Source organism: Balaenoptera acutorostrata, chromosome 2 (genome assembly GCF_949987535.1).
Source record: "Balaenoptera acutorostrata chromosome 2, mBalAcu1.1, whole genome shotgun sequence".
In the NCBI taxonomy this organism is placed as follows: Eukaryota; Metazoa; Chordata; class Mammalia; order Artiodactyla; family Balaenopteridae; genus Balaenoptera; species Balaenoptera acutorostrata.
In genome coordinates, this window is record NC_080065.1 from 174850129 (window position 1) to 174876241 (window position 26113).

The 26113-nt window shown below is 52.0% G+C and overlaps 1 protein-coding gene across 18 annotated transcripts in view; it reads left to right on the top strand.

The window, feature by feature from the left end:
* Positions 1–26113, top strand: part of EPS15L1 (epidermal growth factor receptor pathway substrate 15 like 1) — a 101976-nt gene that overhangs the window by 64252 nt on the left and 11611 nt on the right. For 10 of the 18 annotated variants that reach the window (XM_057539883.1, XM_057539888.1, XM_057539889.1 and 7 more), the window contains 7 exons: positions 1557–1680; positions 2581–2631; positions 3743–3879; positions 8391–8451; positions 9458–9540; positions 15989–16121; positions 18524–18571. In XM_057539883.1, coding sequence (XP_057395866.1) covers positions 1557–1680; positions 2581–2631; positions 3743–3879; positions 8391–8451; positions 9458–9540; positions 15989–16121; positions 18524–18571 — 637 coding nt within the window. The remainder of the gene's footprint in view (positions 1–1556; positions 1681–2580; positions 2632–3742; positions 3880–8390; positions 8452–9457; positions 9541–15988; positions 16122–18523; positions 18572–26113) is intronic. The other 8 variants (XM_057539885.1, XM_057539890.1, XM_057539900.1 and 5 more) reach the window with 3 other exon arrangements.

Sequence of the window (26113 nt, forward strand, 5' to 3'; positions counted from 1 at the left end):
AACCCTGTGGTTGGAGGCTGCAGATAATCTTTCTCAGGTAAGGAAAATCGTTCCGTATTCATCAGAGGGCAGGGGTGTTGGTCAGTCCTTCCGAAGCCTTGGGCTTCCTGTTAGCCTGGTACCTCTGAGATCCGTCCTGCTCCCTGAAGTCAACTGGCCCAGGGTGGTAGGAGCCTCGTCAGGAATCTTCCTTTGGCACCTTTGACGTCATTGCCCTGTATTTTCACAGAAGCCCAGCTCTTCAATCATTTGGTTTTGGTCAGTTGGAATAATGGCTGAGTTTGCCAGCCCTGAGGATGCTGACACATTTGCCAGGTTCAGTGAGGATGTTGTGCTTCTTAATATCATAGTGAAACCTTCATGTTTTCACTGAGGGTGTGTCTTCATTAACCAAAATATCTCAGTATTTCTAAACCAAGTACACCGTCCCTACGTGTACTGTGAAGCCTCTCCCCAGCCCTTTCAGGTCATTTTCCACTATAAAAACTTGCTCTTCAAAAGCAAGTTTTTTTCCCTTCTGATTTAAATATTCTTGTTTGTTTCTAGAAATAAGCACTTTTTTAAAAAAATGCAAAGTGTGGCGTATGCTCTAGTAGTTCTAACTGCATAAGCACTCATTTCCTCTCAGGATGTAAATAGCCAGCATGTTTCTTGGTGTGGAAACGGCATTTTTTAAAATGCCCACATAGGTAACACACTCTGAGAAGGTGTTTGAGGGAGGCACACCTTTGAACAAGGCCTCTGGCTGCAGTTGTTGGTGGCTCGTTACATTTTCTTTCTGACATTTCCGAAAACATGACTTTTTTTCTGACTCGGTTTTCTTTTTTTTTTTATTTAATTGTGGTAAAAGACACATAACGTAGAATTTACCGTCTTAACCATTTTTCACTGTACAGTTCAGTGGTGTTAAGTATATTCACATTGTACTACTAAGCTCCAGAACGTTTTCATACCCATTAAACACCATCTCCCCATCCTCCCTCCCCCCGTCCCTGGCACCCACTATTCTGCTTTCTGTCTAGGAATTTGATGTCTCTAGGGACTTCATATAAGTAGAATTACACAATATTTGTCTTCTTGTGACTGGCTTCTTTCACCTAGCATAATGTGTTCAGGGTTCATCTGTGTTGCATGTGTCAGAATTTCCTTTTTAAGGCTGAATAATATTCCATTGTATGTACATCCCACATTTTGCTTATTCATTCATCCATCAGTGGGCGCTTGGGTTACTTCCACTCAATGATTTTTAAATAAACTTTTTAATTTTAGAAGACTTATAGAAAAGTTACAGAGATGGTACAGAAAGTTCCCACATACCCCACACCCAGCTTCTCCTATTATTAACATCTTGTACGGTACATTTATCATAACTAATGAACCATTGTCGACATGGTATCATTAACTAAAGTCCATCTTCTTTGGTTTAAAAGAAAAAATTACTCTCTTTAGGGTCACATCACTTAGAGGGAAAATATACCAGTTAAGTATAGAATTCTGTACTTTGCTTTAAGTCTGAAATAATTAAATACCTGTCCTGTCTCTTCACAAAATTATAGGACGATCCTTTCAAAAATAAAGCCTTGTTATTTAGCAACAACGCCCAAGAATTGCATCCGGATCCTTTTCAGGCAGAAGACCCCTTCAAATCTGACCCATTTAAAGGAGCCGATCCCTTCAAAGGTATCTCATTTGGCGCCCACTGTATCATTGAAAGGCTGTTTTGTGCCCCCTAGGGTTGTCCAGTGACTAGAACAGTTAGGAGGAAAGAAATTCTTTGAGCCTAATGGGCCTCTTGAGTTTTTCACCTCACCTGATTATCTAAAGAGCTATGGTGTTGAGGGGAGGGGGTGGGAAGAGCTCCAGGCTCACCAAGAGACATCCACGTTCAAGGGCGGCTTGCTTGGCCCCGAGACTCTGCATGCTTCCGTTCCCATCCACCTCTCTGGATTGATAAGATAATCAGATGTGGTAGTGATTATGGAATCACCTAGTAAACAGCAGATCCCCACGTAAACATCTAAGGTCTTAACGTGGGGAGTTCATCCAGATCCACACACGAGTCAAGAATAACTAAGAAGAATTCTAGAAACAAGATTTCCCAAGTTTCTTCATTTTTTGCAGAGCAAAACAGTATTTCCAAGAAGGCTATCTGTACTTTTCTGAGAAAAATGCCAGGGCAGTGAGAGGGCAGAGGGAGTGCCTTTCCAGTTTCAGATTTGGAGTGGAAGCACCTTAGTTCTGAGAGATGAGTCAGGCAGCTCCCGCAGCTCAGATGTACCTTGCGGCTGAGGAGGGGGCAGCTCGGGGTCCCAGGTTCTTGGAGCCCTGGGAAGTGACGGGGAGGGGCGGGGGTGAGACGGGAGAGTAAAGCGCTGTGTAGAAAGACAGCGAATCCAGGCTTGCCCTGCATTTTCCTTGACTTAGGCCCGTGTTGAGCAGCCAGCAATACTTTTCGTTTTATCTTAGTTGTCCTCGCCATGACAAACTGCCTGAGTCAGTGGCTGCCCCTGCTTCCCCACTTTGCTCTGCCAAGGTCATTTCTACCATAGACCTGAACGGTCCTCTCTCCTCTAAATCCAGGTGACCCGTTCCAGAGCGACCCCTTTGCCGAACAACAGACGGCTTCAACAGGTAAAAAAAAAAAAAAAAAAAAAAAGCCTTTGTTAAGAGAAACATATTGTGGACTGGCCCTCAGAATATTCCCATTCCTAGTTCAGGTTGAGGGAAATGGGGAAACACCTTGCAGCCTCCTTTGCCAGGTCAGTTTCTGAAGGAACCTCCATTGTCCCTCCCTTTCACAGTCTGCTGCCCCTTCTTGCCAGTCGCACAGCATGATGAGAACTAGAACTAGAAAAGAAGCCCCTGATAGCTAGGCCACTGTTTGGACACTTGTGCCTGCTTGTGTCACCTGTGGCGGCATCAGGGTGTCCCGTTGGTACCCACATGCGGTGGCACTTCTGCCCACACATACCAGGGAGTGGACTGGGAAGGACAGCATCGCATTGCGTAGAAGCCTAGCATCTTGTTCCCTGCTGGTGATGGTGGCTTGCCCCTCCTCTAGTCACCAGGCCCACACCCCACATTCGAGGAGAATGAACGCACCCTGGGCGTGGTGTTGGGATCGTGCTGCCTATTTATCTAATTTTTTCCCTTGTATTCGTTTTTTCTATTGAGGTGAAATTCACATAACACAAAATTAACAAATTCACATAACACAGATTAACCACATTTCAGTGGCGTTTAGTTCATTCACTGTGTTATGCAGCCCCCACCTCTGTGTAGCTCCAGAACATTTCCATCACCCCAAAAGGAGGCCCTGTCCCCATGAGCAGTCTCCCTAGTCCCACTCTCCAGCCCCTGCTTTCTGTCCTTATGGATTTACTCCTATTAATTTGTTTGTTCATATTATTTTTAAATCAAGTGTTATTGAGAGGTATAATTAACACACAACAGAACTCACCCATTTTAAGTGCAGAACTGGACAAGTTTTGACATATGTGTATAGTTGTGTGAGAGAGAGAACGTTGCCATTATCCCAAAAGGTTCCCTGGTCTCCCCCACCCCCTACCCCCTCAGGTCTCTGGCAACCACTGACCTGCTTTCTGCCACTATGGTTTTTACCTTTTCTAGACTTTCACGTAAATAGTGTCAGTCAGTTGTGTGTTCTTTTATATTTGGGTTCTTTCACTAGGCATAATGTTTATTCATGGGGCTTTTTTTTTCTTCTTTCCAAAACACCTAGATCCATTCGGAGGGGATCCTTTCAAAGAAAGCGACCCATTCCATGGCTCTGCCCCCGACGACTTCTTTAAGAAACAGACAAAGAACGACCCATTTACCTCAGACCCATTCACGAAAAACCCTTCCTTACCTTCAAAGGTGAGTGACCCCGGAAAGGCTGCCTTCTGGTGCTGCCCGTGTGCATGCTCTGCGTGTGTGAAGGCAGCCCTTCCCATCCCCCACCCTCCGTGGACCGAGTCAGGGCCTCCATCACTCAGGCTGTGAGTGCTAAGCCTGACGAATGAGGGCTGTGCAAGGCCAGTTGATTCCCCAGGGGCTGGCTTGAAGGCCAAGCCTTGTTACTGCATAGCAAGGTGACCGTTTCTGCCGATCCCTACAGAGGCTTGTCCCACGAAGCGAGGTGTCACATCCAGCAGTCCAGTGAGCCCAAGTCAGGGCGGGCTGTGTCCTGAACAGCTGTCATTCCTCTGTCCCTTTCTGTGCCCCTTTACTTCAGCTCAGGCCCACCTGCTGGGTTCTCTGCTCTATCGTCTGCCCCCAGTGCCACTCCACCTCCCAACAAAGACAAAATAGAGCACCACACACTCCCACAGGTTTCCATGTGACTGCTCCTGCCATCTTCCTAGTGCAAAGCACTGATGGTGACATTGGCATCAGCCAGCCTCATTGGGTCCCCGCCATGGCAGGAGGAAGTCCAGACCCACAGCCTGGCTGCACTTAGTGTGCTCCCCCGCCCCCCAGCAAGTGGTAAACCATACGTTTTGCACGTTAGACTCAACAGACTGGTTTACATTGGTGTAAATGAGGGTTTAAAAAGCAAAAAATTGACTTTGTGATTGAATAGAGAATTTTTGTGTCTAAGTGAAGGCAATGTATAGCCTTCCTTCACGTTCTAGGCTGCACCTCTGTCCCCACCTTACCCATTCCCTAGTTTTTCACTTCTCCATGGACCTACTGGTATGTATCACTGGCGCCAGAGCTCCTTGAAGGCAGGGATTAACCTGTAACATTTCTATCTGTGAGACCTGTCATGGGATCCCCCCCTTTCATTGCTGGTGTTGGTGGTCTGTGTTCTCTACGTTTATCAATTTTGTCGATCTTTTCCATGAGCCAGGTTTTGGCTGTGTTAATTTTCTCTCCTGTTTGTTTCCTATTTAACTGATTTCTGCTCTTCATTATTTCGTTCCTCCCACTTTGCTCTTCTGTTTCTAACTTCCTAAGATACAACCTTAGGTCATTGATCTTGGATTTTCTTTTCTAATATGAGTGTTTAAAGCTATGCATTTCTTTTGAGGTGCTGCTTTAGCTGCATTCCATACATTTTGATATGTTCTATCTTCATTGTCATTCATTTTGAGATATTTTCCAGTTTTCCTTGTGAATGCTCTGTTGAACCTGGATTATTTAAAGTATATTGTTTCATTTTGAGATACTTTTTTTTCCCCCTAGGTATTTTATAATACTGACTTCTAATTAAATCTACTGTTATTAGAGGACATATTTTGTATGTTTTCGGTCCTTTTAGATTTACTGAGACTCGTTTTATGGTCTTTGTTGGTGAACATACTTTGTACACTTGAGAAGAATGTCTATTTGCCGTTGTTGGGTGTAACGTTCTGTAAATGCCAGTTAGGTCAAGGTGGTTGTTCTGATTGTCTATTTTTTCTTCCCTTTGGCGATGCCATGCAGCTTGCGGGATCTTAGTGCCCCAATCAGGGATTGAACCCAGGCCGTGGCAGTGAAAGTGCCCAGTCCTAACCACTAAACTGCCAGGGAGTTCCCCTTTTTTCCTTTTTTTAAAATGTAAGGTATAGTTGATTTACAATATTGTGTTAGTTTCTGATGTACAGCAGAGTGATTCAGTATACATGTATATATTCTTTTTCCATTACAGTTTGTTACAGGACTGGTCATCTATTTTTATGGTTTTTGTTTGTTTGTAAGCTCTACCAGTTGCTGAGAGAGGGGTGTTAAAGTCTTCTCCTATGATTGCAGAATTGTCCATATCCTCCTTAATTCTGTCAGGTTTAACTTCATGTGTTTTGAAGCTCTGTCAGGTGCCTACACATTCATGATTGTTGTGTCATCCTGATGCAGTGACCTTTTTTTCATTATAAAGGGTTCCTTTTTTCCTCTGGTGCTTTGTCTTAATCTATTTTTATCACATATTAAAATAGCCACCTCATTCTCCTTATGTGTAGTCTTTGCATGATATATCTTTTTTCATCCATTTACTTTCAACCTGTCTGGGAGTTGAAGGATGTCTTTTGTGTTGAGCATGTAGTTGGGCCTTGCTTTTCTATCCAGTCTGGAAATCTCTGCCTTCTAAATGGAGTGTCTAGTCCGTTAACATTTAATGCAATTATTGATATGGTTGGATTTAAGTCTACTATTTTATTATTTCCTTTCTTTTATCCTCTGTATTTTATTCCTCTTTTCCCCTTCTGTCTTCTTTTGGATTATTTGAATGTTTTCTAGAATTCCATTTTCTGGTATCTGTTGGCCTTTTTTTTTTTTTTTTTTTTAATTTTTATTTATTTATTTATTTTTAATTTATGGCTATGTTGGGTCTTCATTTCTGTGCGAGGGCCTTCACCAGTCGCGGCAAGTGGGGGCCACTCTTCATCGCCGTGCGCGGGCCTCTCACCATCGCAGCCTCTCTCGCTGTGGAGCACAGGCTCCAGATGCACAGGCTCAGCAATTGTGGCTCACGGGCCCAGCCGCTCCGCGGCACGCGGGATCCTCCCAGACCAGGGCTCGAACCCGTGCTCCCTGCATTAGCAGGCAGACTCAACCACTGCGCCACCAGGGAAGCCCTGTTGGCCTTTTTTAACCATACTTTTTTTCATTATTTCTTAGAGGTTGCTTTAAGGATTACCATATACACTCTTAACTTACCATGGGCTGCTTGGAATTAATATTATGTAACTTAATGTAAAATGTAGAAAACTTGTAATCATATAGGTCCATTTATCCACCCTCCCCCAAACAGCAGCGTCTCTGTTACAGTTGTCCTATGAATGTAATACATCTAAATATATTAAACTCCATAAGACAGTGTTTTAATTTTTGCTTTAATCCACTGTATGAATTCTAAAGAGGAAAAAATAGTTATGTTCTTTTCTCTGGCTGCCTTAAAGAGCCTCTCTTTACGTTTGCTTTTAAGTGGTTTGTGTAGGGTGTAGATATGTTTTTCTTTGTATTTATGCTGCTGGGCATTTGCTGAAGTTCTTACATCTATAAATTTTGTCTGTCACCAAATTTGGTAAGTTTTCTGCCATTACTTCTTTGAAAAAAATTTTTTTTCTATTCTCTCTCTCTTCTCTTTGTGGGATTCGAGTTACATAGATGTTAGACCTTTTGCTGTCATCTTTACAGGTCCCTGAGGCTCTGTTTCTTTTCATTCTTTTTTTCTCCTTTTTCTTCAGATTGGGTAATTTCTACTGATTTATCTTCAACTTCACTTACATTTTTCTGTCATTTGTTGGTTAGCTAACCTAGTGAAGTTTTTATTTTAGATATTGTACTTTACATTGTTTGAGAATGTCCATGTTTCTTCTTTATAGTTTCCATTTCTCTACTAAGATCTCCTGTCTTTTTATTCATCTTAAGTGTTTTTTCCTTTATCTTATTAAGCACAGTTATTACTACTTTAAAGTCATCCTCATCTGAGAATTCCAAAATCTGGGTCATCTTGAGATTGACTGCGTTGATTGTCTTTTTCCTTGAGAACCGCATTTTTCAGGTTCTCTCTGTATGTTGAATAACTTAAAAATATATTCTATGCATTGTGAGTGCTCTGTTGTGGAGACTGGATTCTGTTGCATTCCTCCAAAGAGTGTGGATGGTTTTATTTCAGCAGGCAACTAACTTGGTGAGACTCACATTGCAAACTCTCCCTCTCTTACCTGTGGTTTCATTCCTGTGGCCTTAGCTGTAGGCTGCTCTGAGTCTGCCCACCCACACACAGTGTAGGGGTGAGCCTGAGACGTGGACAGAACTTGTCATGGAATTTGGGGCTCCCATTATCTGCCTCTCCTTTCTAGATCCCGCATGTCTTTCTCATGGCTGTGGTTGTCCTGGGGCTCCCTCCTCTGAGCCTCAGTCCAGAAAGACAGTGAGTTTTCTATTGGAGTCATAGCCTCCCAATACTCTCAGACTGTAGCTGTCAAAAGGGAAAGCTCGGGAGTTTCCTGGTCTAGTGGTCTAGTGGTTAGGACTTGGTGCTTTCACTGCCGTGGCCCAGGTTCAATCCCCAATCGGGGAACTGAGATCCCGCAAGCCGAGCAGCACGGCCAAGATAAAAACAACCACAGAAAAAAAAAACAAAACGGAAAACTCAATCTTGTACTGCTTTTTCTGCCAAGTTTCAATTCTTTTCCAAAGTCTTCCTGCTTTGGTTCACTTCCTGGGTCTTCAGGTGATGGCTTTTTTTTTTTTCCCAGTTCAGAGTGTTTATAGGTGTTATCTGCAGGAGGGGTTGGTCTGTTGGGATTTAACTCTGCCAGGATTTAGTTTAAATCATTTTATCCTCCCCTAGGCTGGGCAGCAGATATGGTGCATATAGATGTCAAGAAAGTTTGTGGTTGAATGAATGGATGATGAACAAAGGAACTGCTTTTCACTCTCTCCTCTCTCCTTTCACTCAGCTCGACCCCTTTGAATCCAGTGATCCTTTTTCATCCTCCAGCGTCTCCTCGAAAGGATCAGGTGAGACTGATGGCTTATTTTCCTTCTCACTCTTCCTCGGGCAGTGGAATGGCCCACCCATTTCCGAATCTGGTGTGTCCTCAGTGTTTATGTCATTAGTAAGTGGCACCCAGATCCTCGCCTGAGGCAGTGCAGCCAAAGCCATTCCCCTCTGGCTGCTCATCTTCCTGAGCAAGAGCTGGCATCGTACTGGAAAGGAAGCTTGGCGGTAGGGATTAATTTAGTAATAACGCCAATGTATTAGTTGCTCTTTGCTCAATCCTCCTTATGAATCTTTGGTTCTAACCTTTGGATTTTTTTTCGTAAAGGAATCCAAAGTTCTACTGAGGCTTGTGCTGTGGGCACTGGATTTGAGGGAACCTCCCCTCACAGCATAAAACTCTTAGGTGTGCCTTTAAGGGAGGGGAGTGTTTGCGGACTCCCCCTTGCTTTTGGAAACAGGTTCCACTTGGTACTGCCACCTTGCCTAACATCTTGTGCTTGTCAGTTATAGAGTTTGATTTCGTAGGTGAGCTTGTGGGTTATTCTGGACAAATCGCACCACCCACCAAAGGAGAAAGCTCAGCAAAAATCTCTACCTGCAGATGACCGCCCCACATAAATCATGTGGGTGGCTGGTCGCCTCCCTCTCACTCTCCCCTCCTGATCCAGCAGGACAGACAGCAGGCTCTCCTTCCACAGGGTGCTTGTCACTCCTTTGGTGACGGTGGACAGTGCTGGCTTGCGGCACAGCCACAGGGCAGAGTCCCTCTGGCTCTCCCTGCGCCGGCTCTCATGGCCGCAGACCATCTGGCTAAGCTGCACCAACCATGAGCCAGAGTGGGCGGGGGCAGGGGGCCTTGTTGAGGACTTGCACCCGATTCACCACCCCATCAAACAAACGTGACCTCCATGGATCTCCTGCTTTGGGGGCCTTTGAGAACCGAGAGGTGACACTTCCCCCTGCTCCCAGGAGGCATGTTCTGTGAATGCCCTGTAACTCTTCCTCTGCTGGTGCTGCTTGCAGGTCCCTTTGGAACCTTAGACCCCTTCGGAAGTGGGTCCTTCAATAGTGCTGAGGGCTTTGCCGACTTCAGCCAGATGTCCAAGGTAAAGCCCTTCCCATGGAGCCCCTGTGCCTCTGCCAGTGTCCTTGTGCCTCTTGTCGTGGGCTACCAGGTGTAACTGTTTAATGCCACGTATGTATTTCTTTGGCACATGTCGAACTCTGAAATGTATCCTCATGTGAGGTCGTGAGTCAGCAGACGGGGTCTAGAAAGTGCCCATGGCTGTGGCTGGACCCACTTCCCTTCCTCCAAGCGAAACTGCCAGAGCCCTGAGTCCCTCCCCGAGGCATAAGTGCTGCGGGCTCCCTGCTACTCCCACTGGTGTCTGATGGCAGTCAGACCTCAGGTGATAAAGACGTCTCTGTGGCTGAACAAAGTTGAGAAGGTCTTGGGCCCGGAGGGCCAGGCCTGGCGTGCAGCCCGCTGAGGCTGGGACTGTGGGCCATGGCCAGAAGGCAGGAGGTGTGTCTGGAGCTGCCCATGGACAGAACCCGAGAAGGATGTGGAAATCGAGGGCTAGGCTCGGTGAATAAATATGCAGGTGAAAAGTGAGCCGTTCGGGAAGGACGATAGTGACTCCTGGTTGGACTGGATGGTGTCTACGCATAGTTACATCAGCTGACTGTGGATATAGTCCCACAGGTGGTGTTAGAGCTCTTTCGAGAGGGGCTTGGAGGGTGGCGCTTAACGTAGCAGGAAGTCAGTCAATAGATATGTCCAAAGTGGACAGATCAAGAAATAAGAGTAGAAGCCCACGACTGAGAGGTAAATTCCAGAAGAAACTGCTCAGAAGTCGAAAATGTTGGCCTAGGCGAGTAGGTCTGCTGTTCTTTGTTCTAACCTTTAACGTCCCTTGGTTTTGACTGTGAGTCCGTGTTTCTTTGCCAAGAATTAAGGGAAGCAGCGTTAGGTGTGCACGTCTTGGCCTCGGTGGGTGAGGGTGGGATCCCTCACAGATAAAGAGCTGCGTGCAGCACGGCCTGTGGCCGTGGAGCCATAAAGCCCTGCATTCTTTGTTTAGTCCCACCGGTCTTTCCCAGCCGCCTGCTCCAGCCCAGGTGCCGTGAGCACTGCGGGGCGGCCACATGCAGATACGGTTCCTGTCTCCTCGCTGGTGGGGGTGGGGTGGGGAGGGAGCCCCCAGAGTGTGTGGGATGGGCACCCACAGCGGGGAGTCCCGGGCCCCCGGCACCGCTCGCCCCGCGTGCCAGCTCCTCAGGGCATCCTGCGTGCTTCCTCCACATTCACTCAGCCCGAGGGGCGCACGACTGTCTGGGCGCTGAGCACTCGTGGTTAGCAATGTGTGATTGTGGTGCGTGGCTTCCAAGAAACATTTGGGATTTTGTTTAGGTTTTCAAAGAAACGCGCTAGTATAAACTGTTGAGGTAGCAAATGTAGCTTCTGGCCAGAGGCAGAGCATCTGTTTGCCCATTGGCCGCCGCGGAAGGGAGCCCAGAGGTGCTGGGGTTTCGGCCTCTCTCCTTCCAGTGCCTGGAGGGAATGAGCCTCCGTCGCTCATATGGGAACTGTGACGCTGACGGTCAGGGCGCCCTCTGGGATCAGCCAGAAGGGACCAGGGCCTGAGATTTGCCCTCATGTTTGCCCATCACTGCGTGGCTGTTACACACACTCCTTGAGTGGAGCTGTGTGTCCTTGTCTTCTGTCCGTGCTTAGCGGGTGGGAAACCATCCCCTGAAATGAGAAAACTTCTGCCACACGGGGGCGGCAATCTCCAGGGAAGGGGTTCGCACCGTATTCTCAAACTGGCACAAGTGGGCCCTCTCCCTGCGCGAGGCTGGGGAGGGAGTAAGAGCTAGCAGTGCCCCCGAGCTGGGACAAGGACAAGGGCATGAACGGGGCCCTCTGTTTCAAGAAGCACCTGAGTTGAGGCTGTGTGTGGGGTGGCCAGCCTGGCGGGGCCCCGGATGGCCGGTACTGCCGCGTCTCCCTCCTCCAGGCAGTGCCTGCGTTTCCCGTAGCTGCAGAGACACCCCAGAGCTGGGCAGTTCAGAACCTGGCCCTTCCCTCCTTCTGCCCGTTCTAACCTAAAGTTGCGTTTTCCCTTTTCTAATTCCGCTTTCCCTCTCCTTGTTCTCGTGTCCCAGATCAGGCTGCACACACGTGCACTTGTGACTTCAGGGCCAGTGCCCCTTCCTGTTCATGGCACTGGGCGGGACGGAGCTGGATGGGGCCGTGGAAAGTTTGTCTCCAGTACTCCATTGTTTTGTTTCCACGGTTCCATCAGCTCCTGATCTCATGCCACTTGCCCAACTGAATACAGGGCCCTAACCTCATAGGTCTCTGTTTTTCCCTTTTGGTTCCCGTTCTGTTTTTCAAGAACAACATTGTGTATATAAATAAAATGCTGAAGGAAATGAAAGTAAAGTGGCAAGAAGGTGTTTTTTTTTTTTTTTTTGACTTCTTGGTTTGTGTGTGTGTGTGTGTGTGTGTTTTGACATCGCTATCTTTTCTCCACCTGAGTGGGGTGGGGAGGCAATGCACGCTGGTGATGCATGCTGGCTCCCTTTCTTAACTTCACCCTAAATTAGAGTGTCCTCCCTCTGCCTGGCAGTGCTAGAGGAGGGTGCCAGCCAGCAGTCTGACTCCAGTAGATTCCTTTGGGAGGTTCTCTGGGCTTGCACCCTTCGTTGAGGTCCCTCAACACCCGAGAAGATTTTTCTAGACAGTATTACCTTGCTTTAAGAACACATTCCCCAAAATAGATTTCAGAGAGCATCTGAGAATAAAAACAAGACTCTAACTTAATTATTTCACTCCTCCCACCCTAAAAAAAAAACCGCCTATGAAATACTTGACTGCCCATTGTCAGCCCATTTTCAGTTGTTTTTCAAGCGTGCATTCCTATTTAGGGCTTTTTTTTTTCTTTTTTTCTTTTTTTTTTTTTTTAAGTTGAGAGTCGTTTGCTTTAAATCAGTTCTTTAAACTGTGAATCTCTTAGAGCTGCTTCTGATATAGTAGCTTTTCTGTTTGTCCTTTTTTCTTTTTCTTTCTTTTTTTTTTTTTTTGGAGCACACTTCACTCTAGCCCAGCCAGAGAGAGCCCCTACCGGCTTTACTGAAACCCTTCTAAAAATAGCAACTTTCCCTGAAGCCACAGCCTGAGTAGGAACCAGTCAGGTCCCAAAGGAAGCTTCTTGGGAAACTTCAAGTCATGAAAATTAGGATTCGGAAATGACGCAGGCTTTTTGGTGTCAGAAGTGATATAATTCCCTGCTGTGGGCGAACCAGGCGCTTACAGTTGGAACCCTTTCGCCTTGGAGCGGGCCCACTGGCTCCGTGGGTTTTAGACAGACGAGGGGGCGGAGAGTCGGCTTGGCCCGTGGAGTCCCCAGCCAGCCGGGAGGCCCACTGCAGCTTGCGCTCCAGGCTGGGGGTTGCACGGGCTGGGTGGACGAGGGCCCCGTGCACCCCACAACTCTTCGGGGGCGTCACGTGCAGAGAGCCCTGGGTGTCCCTCTACACCCCTTCCCCAGAGCTAACGCCTTCACAGCACCCAAGACAAGAACTGGGGCCCACGCAGGGGCCTCGGGGGGCTGGTCACGCCTCCACTCTGCCAAGAGGTTGGTTTTGATTCCCTCCTGCCCGTCTCAGGTTGTGGCGAGGGTAGCAAGAGTCCTAGACCCAGGCTGTGTCCTGGGAACGGCAGAAGCAGAGGCACCAGCATTCCCTTGCTCTCCATCTCCTTAGCCCCCACTGCGTCTTCTTTCCCAACCAGCAGACCCTAACCCACTTACTTTAGAGCTAAGCTGCCGGTCGACACGGCACCTTAGCTCTCCTGCTCTCTCCGTCTGGGAAAGGCTCTGTGGATGACGGGAAGCAGCAGAAATAAAGCATCGGTGGCCGATGGCGCGTTTGCAGATTCTTGCGGGCATCCAAGAGAGTTCTAGTCACATCCACATCCTTGGCGTGATGATAATCGTGCTATCTTTGTGCTGATGCGGTCCAGGCACCAGCTGGAGCAATTTATGCGTTACCTTTCGTTTTCCTGCCGCAGCCCTGCGAGCTGGGGCCTGTCATTATTGTCGTTTCATAGACGAGGAAACAGAGGCACGGAGCCGGTAGCAGGGCCTCCAGATCCCACCCCAACCACTGTGCTCTGCAGCAGACGTTCTGGAAACTCGAGCAGCAGGTTTTGCAGGGACACCCAGACTTTTGTACCGACAAGGACAAGCGTCACAGAGCCTGGGAAAGGGGGGCGGCAGCAGTGGAGGGAGGGACCCCCTTGCTCCGCTGCAGCCTTTCTGGCTCAGAGCTTCCCGGCGGGCCCGGGGTGGTCTTGGCAGGGAAGTGAGTCTTTTCCATTAGACCCCATCCTCCCCAGGGCCTTCTGCCCTGCTCTGCCTCTTGCCTGCATCTGCGCATGTCTCCCTCATGGGCATGAGGACAGTCCCCAGACCTCCCGTGGGGGCGGGGGGCGGGCTGCCAGCAGCCGAGGGCAGGGCCTGAGAGCCCTGGCGCAGGAGGTGGACGGCGGCGGTTCCCGCCCTGACTCCCCCGCTGAGGTGCTGTGTGGCTAGCAGGCTGCATCTCCTCCCCGTGCCTCAGTTTCCCTGCGTATAAGATAGAAGTGGTGACAGTAGGACTTGTCCCAAGGCCGTTGGGAAGATGTGGTGAGAAGATCAGCGAGCGTCTCCTACCCTGGCGGCCCCAGAGGCTTGTGGGGAGGAACCAGGGTGCCCAGTGGGCTTGGCTGAGCGGGCAGCAGCCACTCCGGGCCCCCTCCTCCTCCCTGTGGGCTGGCCGGCTCTCTCCCACCTGAGACTAGTATCTAGGTACCAGGGGCAGGGGCGGCCGCATCCCCGTCCCCGTGACCGGATCCAGAAGGGGGGGAGCCGCGTCCCCGTGACTGGCATCAGCCCTTCTCCCCACTTCTCCAGCGATGTGTCGGAACCAGGTTACCTAAGAAGGTCCCACGAGTGCACTCGTGTGTTCCTGCTTTGTTTTCTGTCCCTTGACCTGCCCCACTGGGGAGGGCATTGCAAGTGCCCCTCCTCACGCAACCCCCCCTCCACCCCTGCTGCGTGTGGCCCACCCTTTCCCACTGCGCGTCTCCTTTCCTTTCCTTTTTGAGGACCTTATCAGCATTTTCACTCCCGTGTCCACCAACTCCTTTAGTGTCTAGCAACTATGAATCTCCTTGCTCTACTTTTTCCTAGTTCTCTTCTGTTTTAGTGGTCTCCCACCTCTGTAGAAAGCAGTCTCTTCCCTTTGGGGTGCAGCTCTGGCTGGCTGTGCTTATCCGTCTGTCAGTGGAGGTTTGTTGTGCCCGGTGCTGGGCTCGTGCTCCAGGTGAGGGTGCACAGGTAGACAAGTCCCTGCCCGCTGCAGGCGGTTGGCAGGTGTGCGCCCTGCCACTGGCAATTGCCCTTCAGGCAGCTTGCCCCAGTTAGGTGGGAGGGGCCTGAGTACCCGTCGCTGTGGTGTGATGATGTGTGTCCCGTCAGCTCCCACCAGGATGTCCGAGCAGGCAGTTAGTGGGAAGGGGTGTCAGGGAGAGCTCTGGGGGCGGCAGTGAGGTCTAGCCAGTCTCTGAGGAAGAAGAGGGGCTTGAGGCGGACGGGGTGGGCTGAGCCCCCAGTTGGGGACCCTGTATGTATGGAGGCCTCGGGATGGGGCACAAGGGGGTTCCAGGCACTGGGGAACTGGCCAGGAGAGGGTTGGGGCAACTGCAGGGAGGAAGCTAAAGCACTGGGCAGTGGCAGGGGGGTAGGGTGGTGAGGGGCTGTGAGGGAGGCCCTGCGTGACTTGAGGAGTGCTTGGAGGTTACCTTCAAGCTTCAGGGCTGTTCAGTGCTACTACCTACCCCCCATCTACCTACCCCCCTGCCTGCCTGGCAGCTGTACCTACCCATCTACCCACCTGCCCACCCATCTATCCAGGCATCTCTCTGTTGCCGGTTGGCGTGGTCCCTTTTGGGTTTGAGATGGTAGATGTGGAGGTGGGTGGGAGCAGGAGGAGGCTGGCGGAGGGTCCAGGCCAGAGGTGATAAGAGCCCAGTGGAGGCAGCGATGGTTGTGCCGACGGGGCTGCGGTGGGCTCTGACCTGAGCCACTGGGTCCGGCAGCCCACGGGCACACAGAGGGTCTGGTGCCGTTCTGACCCAGCGCCGGACACTGACTGAAGGGAGAGAGGCTGGGCGCATCTCTGAAGTATGAGTAGGAAGCCCAGGGGACCCTGGGGTCAGGAGAGACCTGATATCCCCCTGTGGGTGGCAGGGAGCACCCCGCCCCCACCCCGTGACAGAAGCCCGTCGAGGCACCGGGCTACTCTCGCCTGCTCTGTGTGTTCGCTGGCGGCTCCTCACGGGCCAGAGGACCCCGGCTAGTGAGGGTGGAGGAAAGTGGGGGGGGGCTCGTGAGAGACCCCGGGTCCGAGCGGCGGCCGTGCTGTGCAGCCCGGAGGGCTCGGTGGGCGTCCGCTGCCTCCGTGTTAATGATTCTTTCTGCCTCTCTTTCGTGTCCTCTCTTACAGCCCCCAACTTCTGGCCCTTTCACCTCCTCCTTTGGAGGGGCAGGATTCTCAGATGACCCCTTTAAAAGTAAACAGGACACTCCCGCTCTGCCTCCGAAGAAACCTGCTCCTCCACGGCCTAAACCGCCCAGCGGTCAGTACGCTTTCTTCTCTCACAGCCACCCGCCCACCGTCGCCAGACGGCGGGGGGACTGAGGGCCCCTCCTTTCACCAGCCCAGAGTAGAGCAGACGCTGCAGGGCCTGCACTCAGAGCAGGAGGGTCTCCCCTCCGCCCCGTCGCCTGGGTCCGCACACACTGTGTGCCTGGGACATGCTTCCCGCCCCACCTGCCCTCGCCTCGTCCTCTGGGCCCCTTGGCTCCGGGCTCTGTGTGGGGCTCCGGGGTGGTCTCTGGAAGGCCAAGAGCTCAGAGCCCTCCTTGCGGTCGGAAGAGCTTCCACATGGCCTGCGCTTCAGCATGTAGTCGTGGCCCCTCCGGCCTCCCCACCCAACCCGAGCTCTTTCCCAGGTTGGCTCAGGGAGGGCCCAGGGGTGGGGATGGCAGCAGCAGTGGCTGAGGCCCCCCCCTCAATTCAGTGCCTCAAAACTGGTTAAGGACTTGGGGATGGGGGGGGTGGGGGTCTTCCTTGGCCATGTTTGATGTGAGAGGAGGCAGGATGGCTCGGGGCTCCCTTCTCCCCCGCTCCGGCCCCAGCATCTAGGCGGATGGCCCCGAGCAAGGGGTTTCCTGTAGACTCTACCTCTCCTGGCTGCGGTGGTGTGGCTGCTTTCTCTCAGGAGTGAGCCTGGCATGTCCCCCTGAGGTTGCTGAGGACCGTCAGCTCATGCAGGGGACCTCTCTTACGTGATGGCGCTAGGCCGACAGGCCAGGTTTCCAGCCTCAAAAGCAGAAAGCTATTGCTCCAAGCGGCAGAGGGATTCACTGCAATTTTCCAGTCCATTCACCTGTCCCCTGTTCATCGTTCGCGCTCATCTCCCAGCAAAGTCACCTGTGTTGTCCTTAGACTTCTGGGTGGCCACAGGAGAACCACACGCTCCCTCGGTCACGCCTTCTGTTCCACAGCCTTCCTCTCCCCGGTCCTTTCTGTCGGAGGCCGGTGCTCTCCTTCCTGCCTGAGCTCGCCCTTCCCCATCAGTCTGCCCCGGGGACTCGCCTTGGCACCTTGTGGTCATCGGTGCAGGCCCCCAAGCTCTCTAGTTTCAAGGGGTCATCAGTCCAAGGCTGGCCAGTCTTCCTACACCTGCCACTGGAGCCAAACAGAGGGGAAGCTATTTAAAAACGCTGCCTCTCCCCTTCTGTCACCTGGGCTGGCCAGGGCTTCCTCTCAGGAGGACAGGAACTCGGCCCGCAGTGCCCGGTTTGGCCTCCTTGTGGATGGGTCATGAGAGAAAGCACGGCCAACAGGCGGGGTGGATTTATGACAGGTTTCCTGTGAACTGTGAGCAGGAACACACACATAAAGAGATCCCTTCTGTGAGCCCCGCGGCAAAGGCGTTTATCGTGAAACGAGGGAGAAAAGCGAAGCAACAAAGGAACTCCCTCGTGTCTGTGAGAGGCAGTGGCCCTTAGGGAACCCCTGACGGCCTCCTGATGGAATGACATCGGGCCTCCTCACTCCGCCTGAAAGCTGGGAGCCACGGCACGCCTGCACACACGTGCACACGCAGTCGCACTCTGCACTCGTGCACACGCTCTCACAGTGCTGGCATACACCTGCATGCACACTGCACACGTGAAAGTACACACACACGAGTGCCCACACGCCCAGCAGCTCCGCATCTGTCGGGCCTCGTGGGGGAGCTGCTCCCCTCACTGGCTGTGGCAGGTGCAGAGCTTCATTCTCGGGGTTTCTTGGAAACACTTCATCTCAGCCTCCTCCCCTTCCCTGAACCAATGCTGGGTGCTTTTGAACTTGCCCTCCGCTGTCACCTCCCCTTGTGTCTCCCTCTGCGGGCCTCTCCACCCCGCCTTGGCTTCTGTTTTCAGTGTGCCGTGGACTTAGAAAGCAGAGCCCGCCAGAGGCACGGCTCACCTCCTTGGAGCTGACTTCAGGGCTCGGGCTTTTTAGAGCACTGTCCACGTTTGGGGAGGTTTGGGCCTGTATCCCGGGGGTCTCAGGCTGCCTTTGCTCGTGGCTTTGGGCTGCCGCAGCCTTGCTGTGCCACAGCCTGCTAGGTGCCGGGTGCCCCGAATATCCTCTTCACATCACAGCCCTCAAGGTGCACGTGCATGACTGCTAGCTTGCCAGATTCTGGCAAGACCCGCAACGACAGGGCAGGCACCATGATGCCCTCTTACCGGAACTGGAAAGGGAAGTGAGAGAGGTCACGTGTGGCCCAAGGTCACGCAGCAAGGTGGTAGCAGGGCCACCCCTGCCAGCCTCCCACCCCCATAGACAGCTGTAATGAGAATCAAGCTGTGAGGTTCGGGTGCTCTGGACAATAGTCAGCTTGTGTGCAGTGCTTAATCTGTGAGCACCCACGATGTGTCCGTGTAGAGGCCTAAATGTCTCTCATCTGATTCTCTTACCTAGAAGCAGTGGCTGAACAGGAAATCCCTGCGTTGTACACACTGCTGGGTGGTAGGTACACACTGTGTGGCGGGTGCCACTGGAGCACTTCCAGTGGTGTTTCTGCTGTGATTTCATACTAACCTCTAACAACCTGGAGATTGCTGGCTGTGCCGATGTACCCGCGAGGGACACCTGACCCAGCAGGTGCATGTTGGTGGGTGGGGGGCATTTGGCTTTTTGAAGGATGCGCAGGAAGGTGTCCACCCACGCTGCTTCCCTGATTGAGGGAATTGGAGCCCAGCTGTGTGCACTGCTCTCCCCTCCCCCATCCAGGCCGCAAGGAGCAAGGCCATTTAAACCGGAGCCGCCTGGCAGTTACCCGGTTCTTAGCAAGACAGGTCAGCAGACGAGAGTTGGAGGAAGTCCCACTCAGAACGGTTGTTATGAAAGCGTCAGGCCTGGCTCTTGTTTTCTTGGCTGCTAAAGATGAGAAGCAACCAAGACAATGTCCAAGTGTTGTTGTCGTTGTTTTTGTAAGAAAACAAAGTCCAGCAGTTTGCAAGGGAGGGGATGGAATGTGCTTTTCTGCTCGTCTTGCTGACCCAGCCTTTTCCCGCTTCGAGGGGCCGCGTGGCCAGCATGTGGCAGTGGCCACCTTCACCTTGGAACGCCGGGCGGTCACACTCAAGGGCCATCCTGACACATGGGGGAGTGTTGGTCCCAGGCGGCTGAGCCGGGAGAAGATGAGGCAGGTACCCTGCTCCCGGGGACGTGTGGCCCTGGCGGTTGAGCTGTGATCCCGCGAAGGTAGGCGAGTGGACAATCCAGCCTGCTGGGTGATAATGATTTTTCTCACAAACCACACACATAGCTTCATACCTGCACTCCAAAAACCAAGAGGAGGGAATGGGCTCTTCTGTAACCCTCGCCGCCCCGCGTGTGAAATGGGTCTGATTGGCCACATTCCCACTTGAGGCTTGTCTGCAGGGGACCCAGAGGTTTCTAGAACCCTGCCAGGTCTTTGCGCCTAGAGTCGGCTCTGATGTGTGAGGCCAGGACAGGCGAATCTGATGCCATATCCCTCCAGCATCTGGGCCACCTGTCCCACTAGAATCCCGAGAGGCTGTGTGATCAGGATGGTTTCACGTTCCAGCCGCTTCCATTTCCCTGAGGGGCTCTGGGCAAGTGTCTTAAGCTTGCCGAACCTCAGTTTCTCTGCCTGAACATGGGACCAACTCTGGCCTAGCATGTGGCCTCTCTTGTAAGTGCCTTGCACAGTGATTACCATGATGGGCATGGTGTACATCCCCCAACCCGTCCCCAGGGTACAGAGACCAGGACTCGGGGTCCTCCTTCCCTGGCTCCTTTTCCGGGAAAGACAGAGGCTGGGCCTGAGGTGGACATATGCGTACAGGGATTTATCAAGGGATCCTTTTCCCCCATGAGATTGCAGTTTAGCAGAAATCTTTGCAGTTGAAAAAAAGTCAGAGCGTGGGTAGTTGAACTTCAAAGAGGTCTCCAGGGTCCTCTCTGGCGAAGCGCAGCTGTCGTCACTCGTGGGACCAAATGCACGTTTGGGTCTGAGTTACTCCTGGTTTTTGGGGTTCCATCTCTTGTGCACCGGCGGCTGCAGTTTTTACATTCTGTGGGAGCTGGGTTTTTGTTTGTGCTTTTAAGCTTGATTGAAGACTAATTGACATGCGACAAACAAACGTATATAAGCATCAGCCTGTGCAGTCACGGTGGGGATCCCACCAACTGGGACCCTCACCAGGGTTCTCTGGGAAAGAGTTCTGGTGTCATAGGCGTGTGACTGGCGCAGCCTGCGGCTGGCCATCTGCTCTGACCCAAGCCAGAAAGTGGACCTTTGGGGACTGTCAAGAATCACCCTCTGCGGCATGTGCACGGAGCTTTGGCGTCAGCGCTGAGTTCTCTGTGCCTGGAGGTCTTTTCTAGAAAGGTCTCTCAAGGTATGAAATGACCAGCAGGTGTCTGTTTGGGGTAGAGAGAATTGGTTTCTTCTAGGCAGATGCAAAACAGACCGTTCTGGCAGCCGCTGAAACCTGTCAGTTAGAGTTAGCGCTGGCACACCTCCCCCAGGTAAACAGCGGTGTGCTTTCTGCAACGGACCGGAGATCGAGATCAGTCAGAACTCACCGCCAAAGAGTTTCTAGGTAAAAGTTGTTGATTTGCAAAGGGAGAAACAGATTTTTTTTTTAAGTGCAGGAAATGGCTGTGTGGGTGTCAGTGATTGGGCCTCGCGCCTGCGGCGACAGATAGCGGGATCCTGTGCCCCGGGCCCCACCCTTGCCACTTCCTGCAAGTGCAGCCCCGCGTTGCGGTTCCTGCAGCGCCCGGGTGACACCAGCTAGCGTGCCTTCACCGCTAACCAGCCAGTCACCTTTAACCTTTCCCCAATTTAATTATTATTACTGCTAATAACCTTTTCACCTTCAGGATAAAACTGCGCACACACTGGTGATGTCTTTCTGCCCCTCTTCCCCTTCCCATAATTCTTCCAACACACACAGGACAACGGAATACCGTTTAACCGGGGTCCTATTTGGTTCAAGTGATTCTCAAAAAGTAAATAGATAAATAATCATTTCTCCCCTAGAACATGAGTCCCCCCCCCACAGCTGTGACTGACTGCACACGGGGTGACTGGCTGCGGGGTCTTTCTCTCGGGTGGTTTTCTGGGTGCCGCCCACTCTTGGGCCAGCCCGCTGGCTCGGTGGTCCGCTTGACCATCCCGGGAGCTGCCACACGGGACTCGGTCAGGGAGGACGCCCCGGGTTCGTCCGTGGCGCCAGCCCAGGTGTGTGCTCGGCTCTGAGATGCCAGGCTGGGGGTGGACCCAGGGTGGTCCTCCTTGGCCCGTGTGGGTTCTGTCCGCTTGTTTATTGCACAGGATCCACTCTTAAAATGGCTTCTCCAGTTGAGCCGTGCGGTTAGCACCTTAGCCTTCAGCTTAACTACTTTAATTCCGTTCCCACGATGATTTCAGAGAGATAATTTGGTGGGTACCTGTGAAGTTCTAGAATGGGACAAAAGCAGTTCACTGCCAGCTCGAGGAGCCTGGAAAATTGTGGCAGTTGCCAGCCAGCCAGGGTTGGGGTGCTCCAGGGGAGCCTCAGGCGCCCAGCCTGGCGGAGTCTTCCTTTCCCGCGGGCCACCGCCTGCCCGCCGGCAGCTTCTGTGCCAGGGCTGGGCGGGACCCCTGACAGCGTGTGCTCGAGAGCCGGCTTCCAGCAGAAGGAGAAAAGTCATTGTCCTCTCAGCCTCTTAACCTGTAAAACGCCTGGAGATGAAATGCTCTTTGGGGTGAATTTCTGTTCTGCAAAGGTGGCAGAGTTCGAAAATAGAAGCATTTGCCTACCTTAGCACACGCCCACCCTCCTGCACCCGGAATCGAGCGGTGGATTGAGTGGGAGTTGAGTGACGCTCTTGTTGCCTGTCGTTCAGCGGGGTGCAAGTGCCCAGGCTTGGGGTTCTGGAGCAGAGGAGTCAGGGCTCAGCCAGCTGGGCTCTGGTGGCGGGGTATAGCAGGGCCTCGTGTTGGGGTGCAGGCCCAGAGAGCCTGGACTCCCCTCTCTGATGTCTGCATCCGTGTGAACAGACAGCAGCTGCCACCTTGACGCTGGGCCCCCCCCCCCCGGCCGCCCGGGGTGCCTCGTGTACCTGCCCCTTGGTTCCACCTACAGCAAGGTGAGGGGGCCCAGGAAGATGTTCCCTGTGCAGCCCTTGCTGTTCTGATGGGATGAATGTGGTCCCTCATCTCTCCATCTCTCACGTTCAGAGCACTGAGTCAACCCCCCGCCACCGCCATTGTCAATTGAAAAACAGCACATATGTGTATCTGAGTGGGTGGTGGGAACTGGCTGTAAAGGGAGTGAGAGTGGGCGGGTCCCCCATCTACTGCAGGCTCTCTCGGCTCCTTTCGTGCGGCCCCTACAACGGGAGGGGGCTCCGGGTGGGCTCTGCCCCCCAACTCCAGTGCACAAGTGCCTTCAAACTGGCTTCCAGACCCGCCGTGTGGCACCCTGGGGATTTTGTTAAATGTGGGCACGGCGCCTCTCTGCCCGTGCAGTGGTGGCGTTCTGGCAGCATTGGCACTGCTTTATAGGGAGGAACAAAGCCTGGGCCACCGCGGCCCCAGGGCTCTCCCCACCAGGCTGTAGCTAACATCTCCCTTGTCCCCCGCAAGGCACCCTAGGCCCCTCAGAGGGACGAGGCAGGCCAGCACACAGGGCTGATTCAGCAGAGTGTGTTGCAGGCGCAAATCAAAGAACAAATACGATTTTTCAAAAAGCAGAGCTGTGAGACCTGCCAGTCTGCATTATTTTAGTTGCGAAGACTGATTTGTGATTTGTAAATTAGTTTATATGTCATGTACCCCCTCCCCGTTTTTGCTGCAGAACTAAAGTAGCCCCTGTCAGGTTTCTCATGAATGTCTTAGGAGCTTTTCGTGGAAACCTTGAAAATTGTATTTTTCAGTCCAAAGGATATTTGTCTTTTGAGGACCCCAAAAGTGTGGCTGCTTTTCTTCTTCTCTCCTTTTCCTTCTGGCAGTGCGAAGACCCCACATCCAGTGGGCTCCTCACCCTTGACTGCCCCAGGCACCTCACAGAGAATGAAAAGCGCATCAGTTCAGGGGGCACCTGGTGGATAATAGTAAATATTTGTTCAGCTTTTCTCAACAATTCAGAACCAAACCTCATCCTGTTCCCTTCAATGCATTAAGCAGATTTTTCTTAAAATTCAGTAAATATTTTTAGTGGAAAATCTCAAGGCTGTGATGGTGGGGACCTCAGATTTTATCTGCCGGCGCTGTGCTGCTTGGCACGGCTTTGATCTGCCGGGCTTGCCTTCTCCTCGCGTGTGCATCAGCCAGAGCGAGTGGGGCTGGTGTCTGCAGGACTCCTCGCTAGCAAGCCACTTGGGTGGCCCTATGGGTCACGTCCTGAGAAATTAGCTCTCCTCGCTCGCCCGCCCCATCCCGCCATAGGGGGATGTGTGTTTTTCATGTGTGTTGGTGAAAAGCGATCTTCTTCAGTAAAAAGTTCCCAAGTGATTATGGATGTGAAAGGTTGTGCTCCGGACAGCCTGCTTTCTCTCTCCCCCCAGTTAAGCTTTTTTGGTGGGTTTAAGGGGGCAGGAAGGGAGGAGCCAAGGTGACAAGGAGTGCCTCCTCCCAGCCACAGCTCTCCTGTGTAGTATGACTCTCAGAAGCCTGGTGGTTGTGTAGGTGTCCTCTATAGTATAGGACGAGTGACAGTTGTGTAGGCGTCCCCTGTAGTATAGGACGAGTGACAGTTGTGTAGGCGTCCCCTGTAGTATAGGACGAGTGACAGTTGTGTAGCCGTCCCCTGTAGTATAGGACGAGTGACAGTTGTGTAGGCGTCCCCTGTAGTGTAGGAAGAGTGACAGTTGTGTAGGCGTCCCCTGTAGTGTAGGACGAGTGACCGTTGTGTAGGCGTCCCCTGTAGTGTAGGACGAGTGACCGTTGTGTAGGCGTCCCCTGTAGTGTAGGACGAGTGACCGTTGTGTAGGCGTCCCCTGTAGTGTAGGACGAGTGACCGTTGTGTAGGCGTCCCCTGTAGTGTAGGACGAGTGACCGTTGTGTAGGCGTCCCCTGTAGTGTAGGACGAGTGACCGTTGTGTAGGCGTCCCCTGTAGTGTAGGACGAGTGACCGTTGTGTAGGCGTCCCCTGTAGTGTAGGACGAGTGACAGTTGTGTGGACGTCCCGTGTTGCAACGAATGGCAGTTTGGGAACGTCCTGTGTTGTGTAGGGTAGTAGCTCAGGTGGGGCAGCTGTCCTGACCACAAACCTTTGTTTTTTATTTTTGTGTTTTGTTGTTTTTGTATTTAAGTCTCATCTACAGAACTGCGTTTTCCAACTGCAGCCCTCAATCTTATAAATAGAACGCAGCAAGTATCTGGTTGGGATGAAAACATACACTCAGACTCATGTCTATTTTTGATACTTTCATTCATCCGATTTTTTGAGACCCTCCCAAGTCACCCAAACCTCTTGCTTTTCTTCTAAGTAAAGAATTTCAAGCAAGAGAACCTGTCTTCTTTCAGTGTTCACATTTGTATGTTGAGGGGGATTTGTGTTCCATCATTCTCTCCACTCGCCGCCGCTGCAGGGACCCTCCCGGCAGAGAGCTTCCCGAGAGGCGAGGAGGGAGGGTTGGCGCGGGCTTCACCACTGCTGGGTTGCCGGGGGCCTGGCCTCGGAAAGTTCAGAAGTAGGAGAATAAAAGACATTGCTACCAGGGTGGGGCCGGCCACCGAGGTTTTTTTTAACAGCACACACCGTGGTAAACCATCGGGTTCATATTGTTTTTGCTCAAGGCCGTCCTGTGTGCGGTTTCGGTGCACCGCTGGGGTAGCTGCTGAAACTGCTGCGGTTTGAAATAAGCCTTATTCTGTCCTATCCTCAACCTTGCGTTCCTCCCCCTGGCCATGAAGACTCCTCTGAGTGACGGAGAGTCTCTCTGGGGGTCGCGGCAGCAGCTTCCAGCCCCCAGGGGCTCTTCATTTTGTTGTCTGCAGTCACAGCCTCCCCTACGCTCGGGGCTCCCGTCCCTGGGCAGGTGTCTAGGAATGACAGGCCAGGTATCATCCTGGTTAGCTTTATACCAAAATTTAAAAAAAAAAAAAAGTGATCTGTGCCCTCTTCACTGAAACACGCCCCAGTCAAGCTCTTTCCTTACTCGCAGTACCCGGAGCCATGGAAAGGCATAAAGCCGGGCAGCCGACTTTGCTCAGGGGGCACGGAGGCAGATCGAGTTATTTTGTCCCGTTTGAGATGAGCAACACCTCAGAAAATCGGAAAAAAAAAACCAATTAGGGAGTTAGCAGAAGTGGTTACGTAAAAGCAGGAACTAGCCCCAGAATGTTTTAAAAGTGCAGCTGCTAAAAATAAACGGGGGCGCAGAGTGGGAAGTTTGGACTGAGGGCAGTCAGGGCGAGGGTTTCTTTGTAAAAAGCCTCTGCTCGTGAGCATCGTGTCAGGCCGATCCGGGGACGCCACCGATTTCACACGTGCCCGGTCCGATAATTCAGCCTCTGTGCCCGAGCACAAAAACAGATGACCGAGAAAAAACCGTTTGTTTTTCTCCCCCCCTTCCCACGCCCCCGAAAACAGGAGCAGTTGATGTGCCCTGGTTTCATATTAACACAGTCATGATTTCTAAACAACAACGGTTTCGGCAGCAGAGCAAAACCAGGCCCGGGCTGTGCTTGACGTGATTGCCAGTTCTCATCTCCCCGATCATCTCTTTGCTTGTCGGAAACCTCAACTTGACATTCTAGCCGGCTGGATTCTTAACTGCCCCCCACCCCCCGCCAAAAACTGATTTAAAAAAAAAAAAAAAATCCCCCAAAGCAGGGGAGGAAGGTCTTCTTAATTGAAAAGGGAAAAAAAAGAAAAGCGCAGAAGTGGGCGATGATGTATTTATTTGAACATTTGGACTGTTGTGGTCGCTCTCAGGGCCTGGCTGGGGTCGACTGACCCACTTATCCCGGCTCAGATGTCTGCCCTTTGTGAGCAGCTCCTGCAAGAAATGCTCCAGGAAATCAAGCAGCCGTCCGCCCTGGAC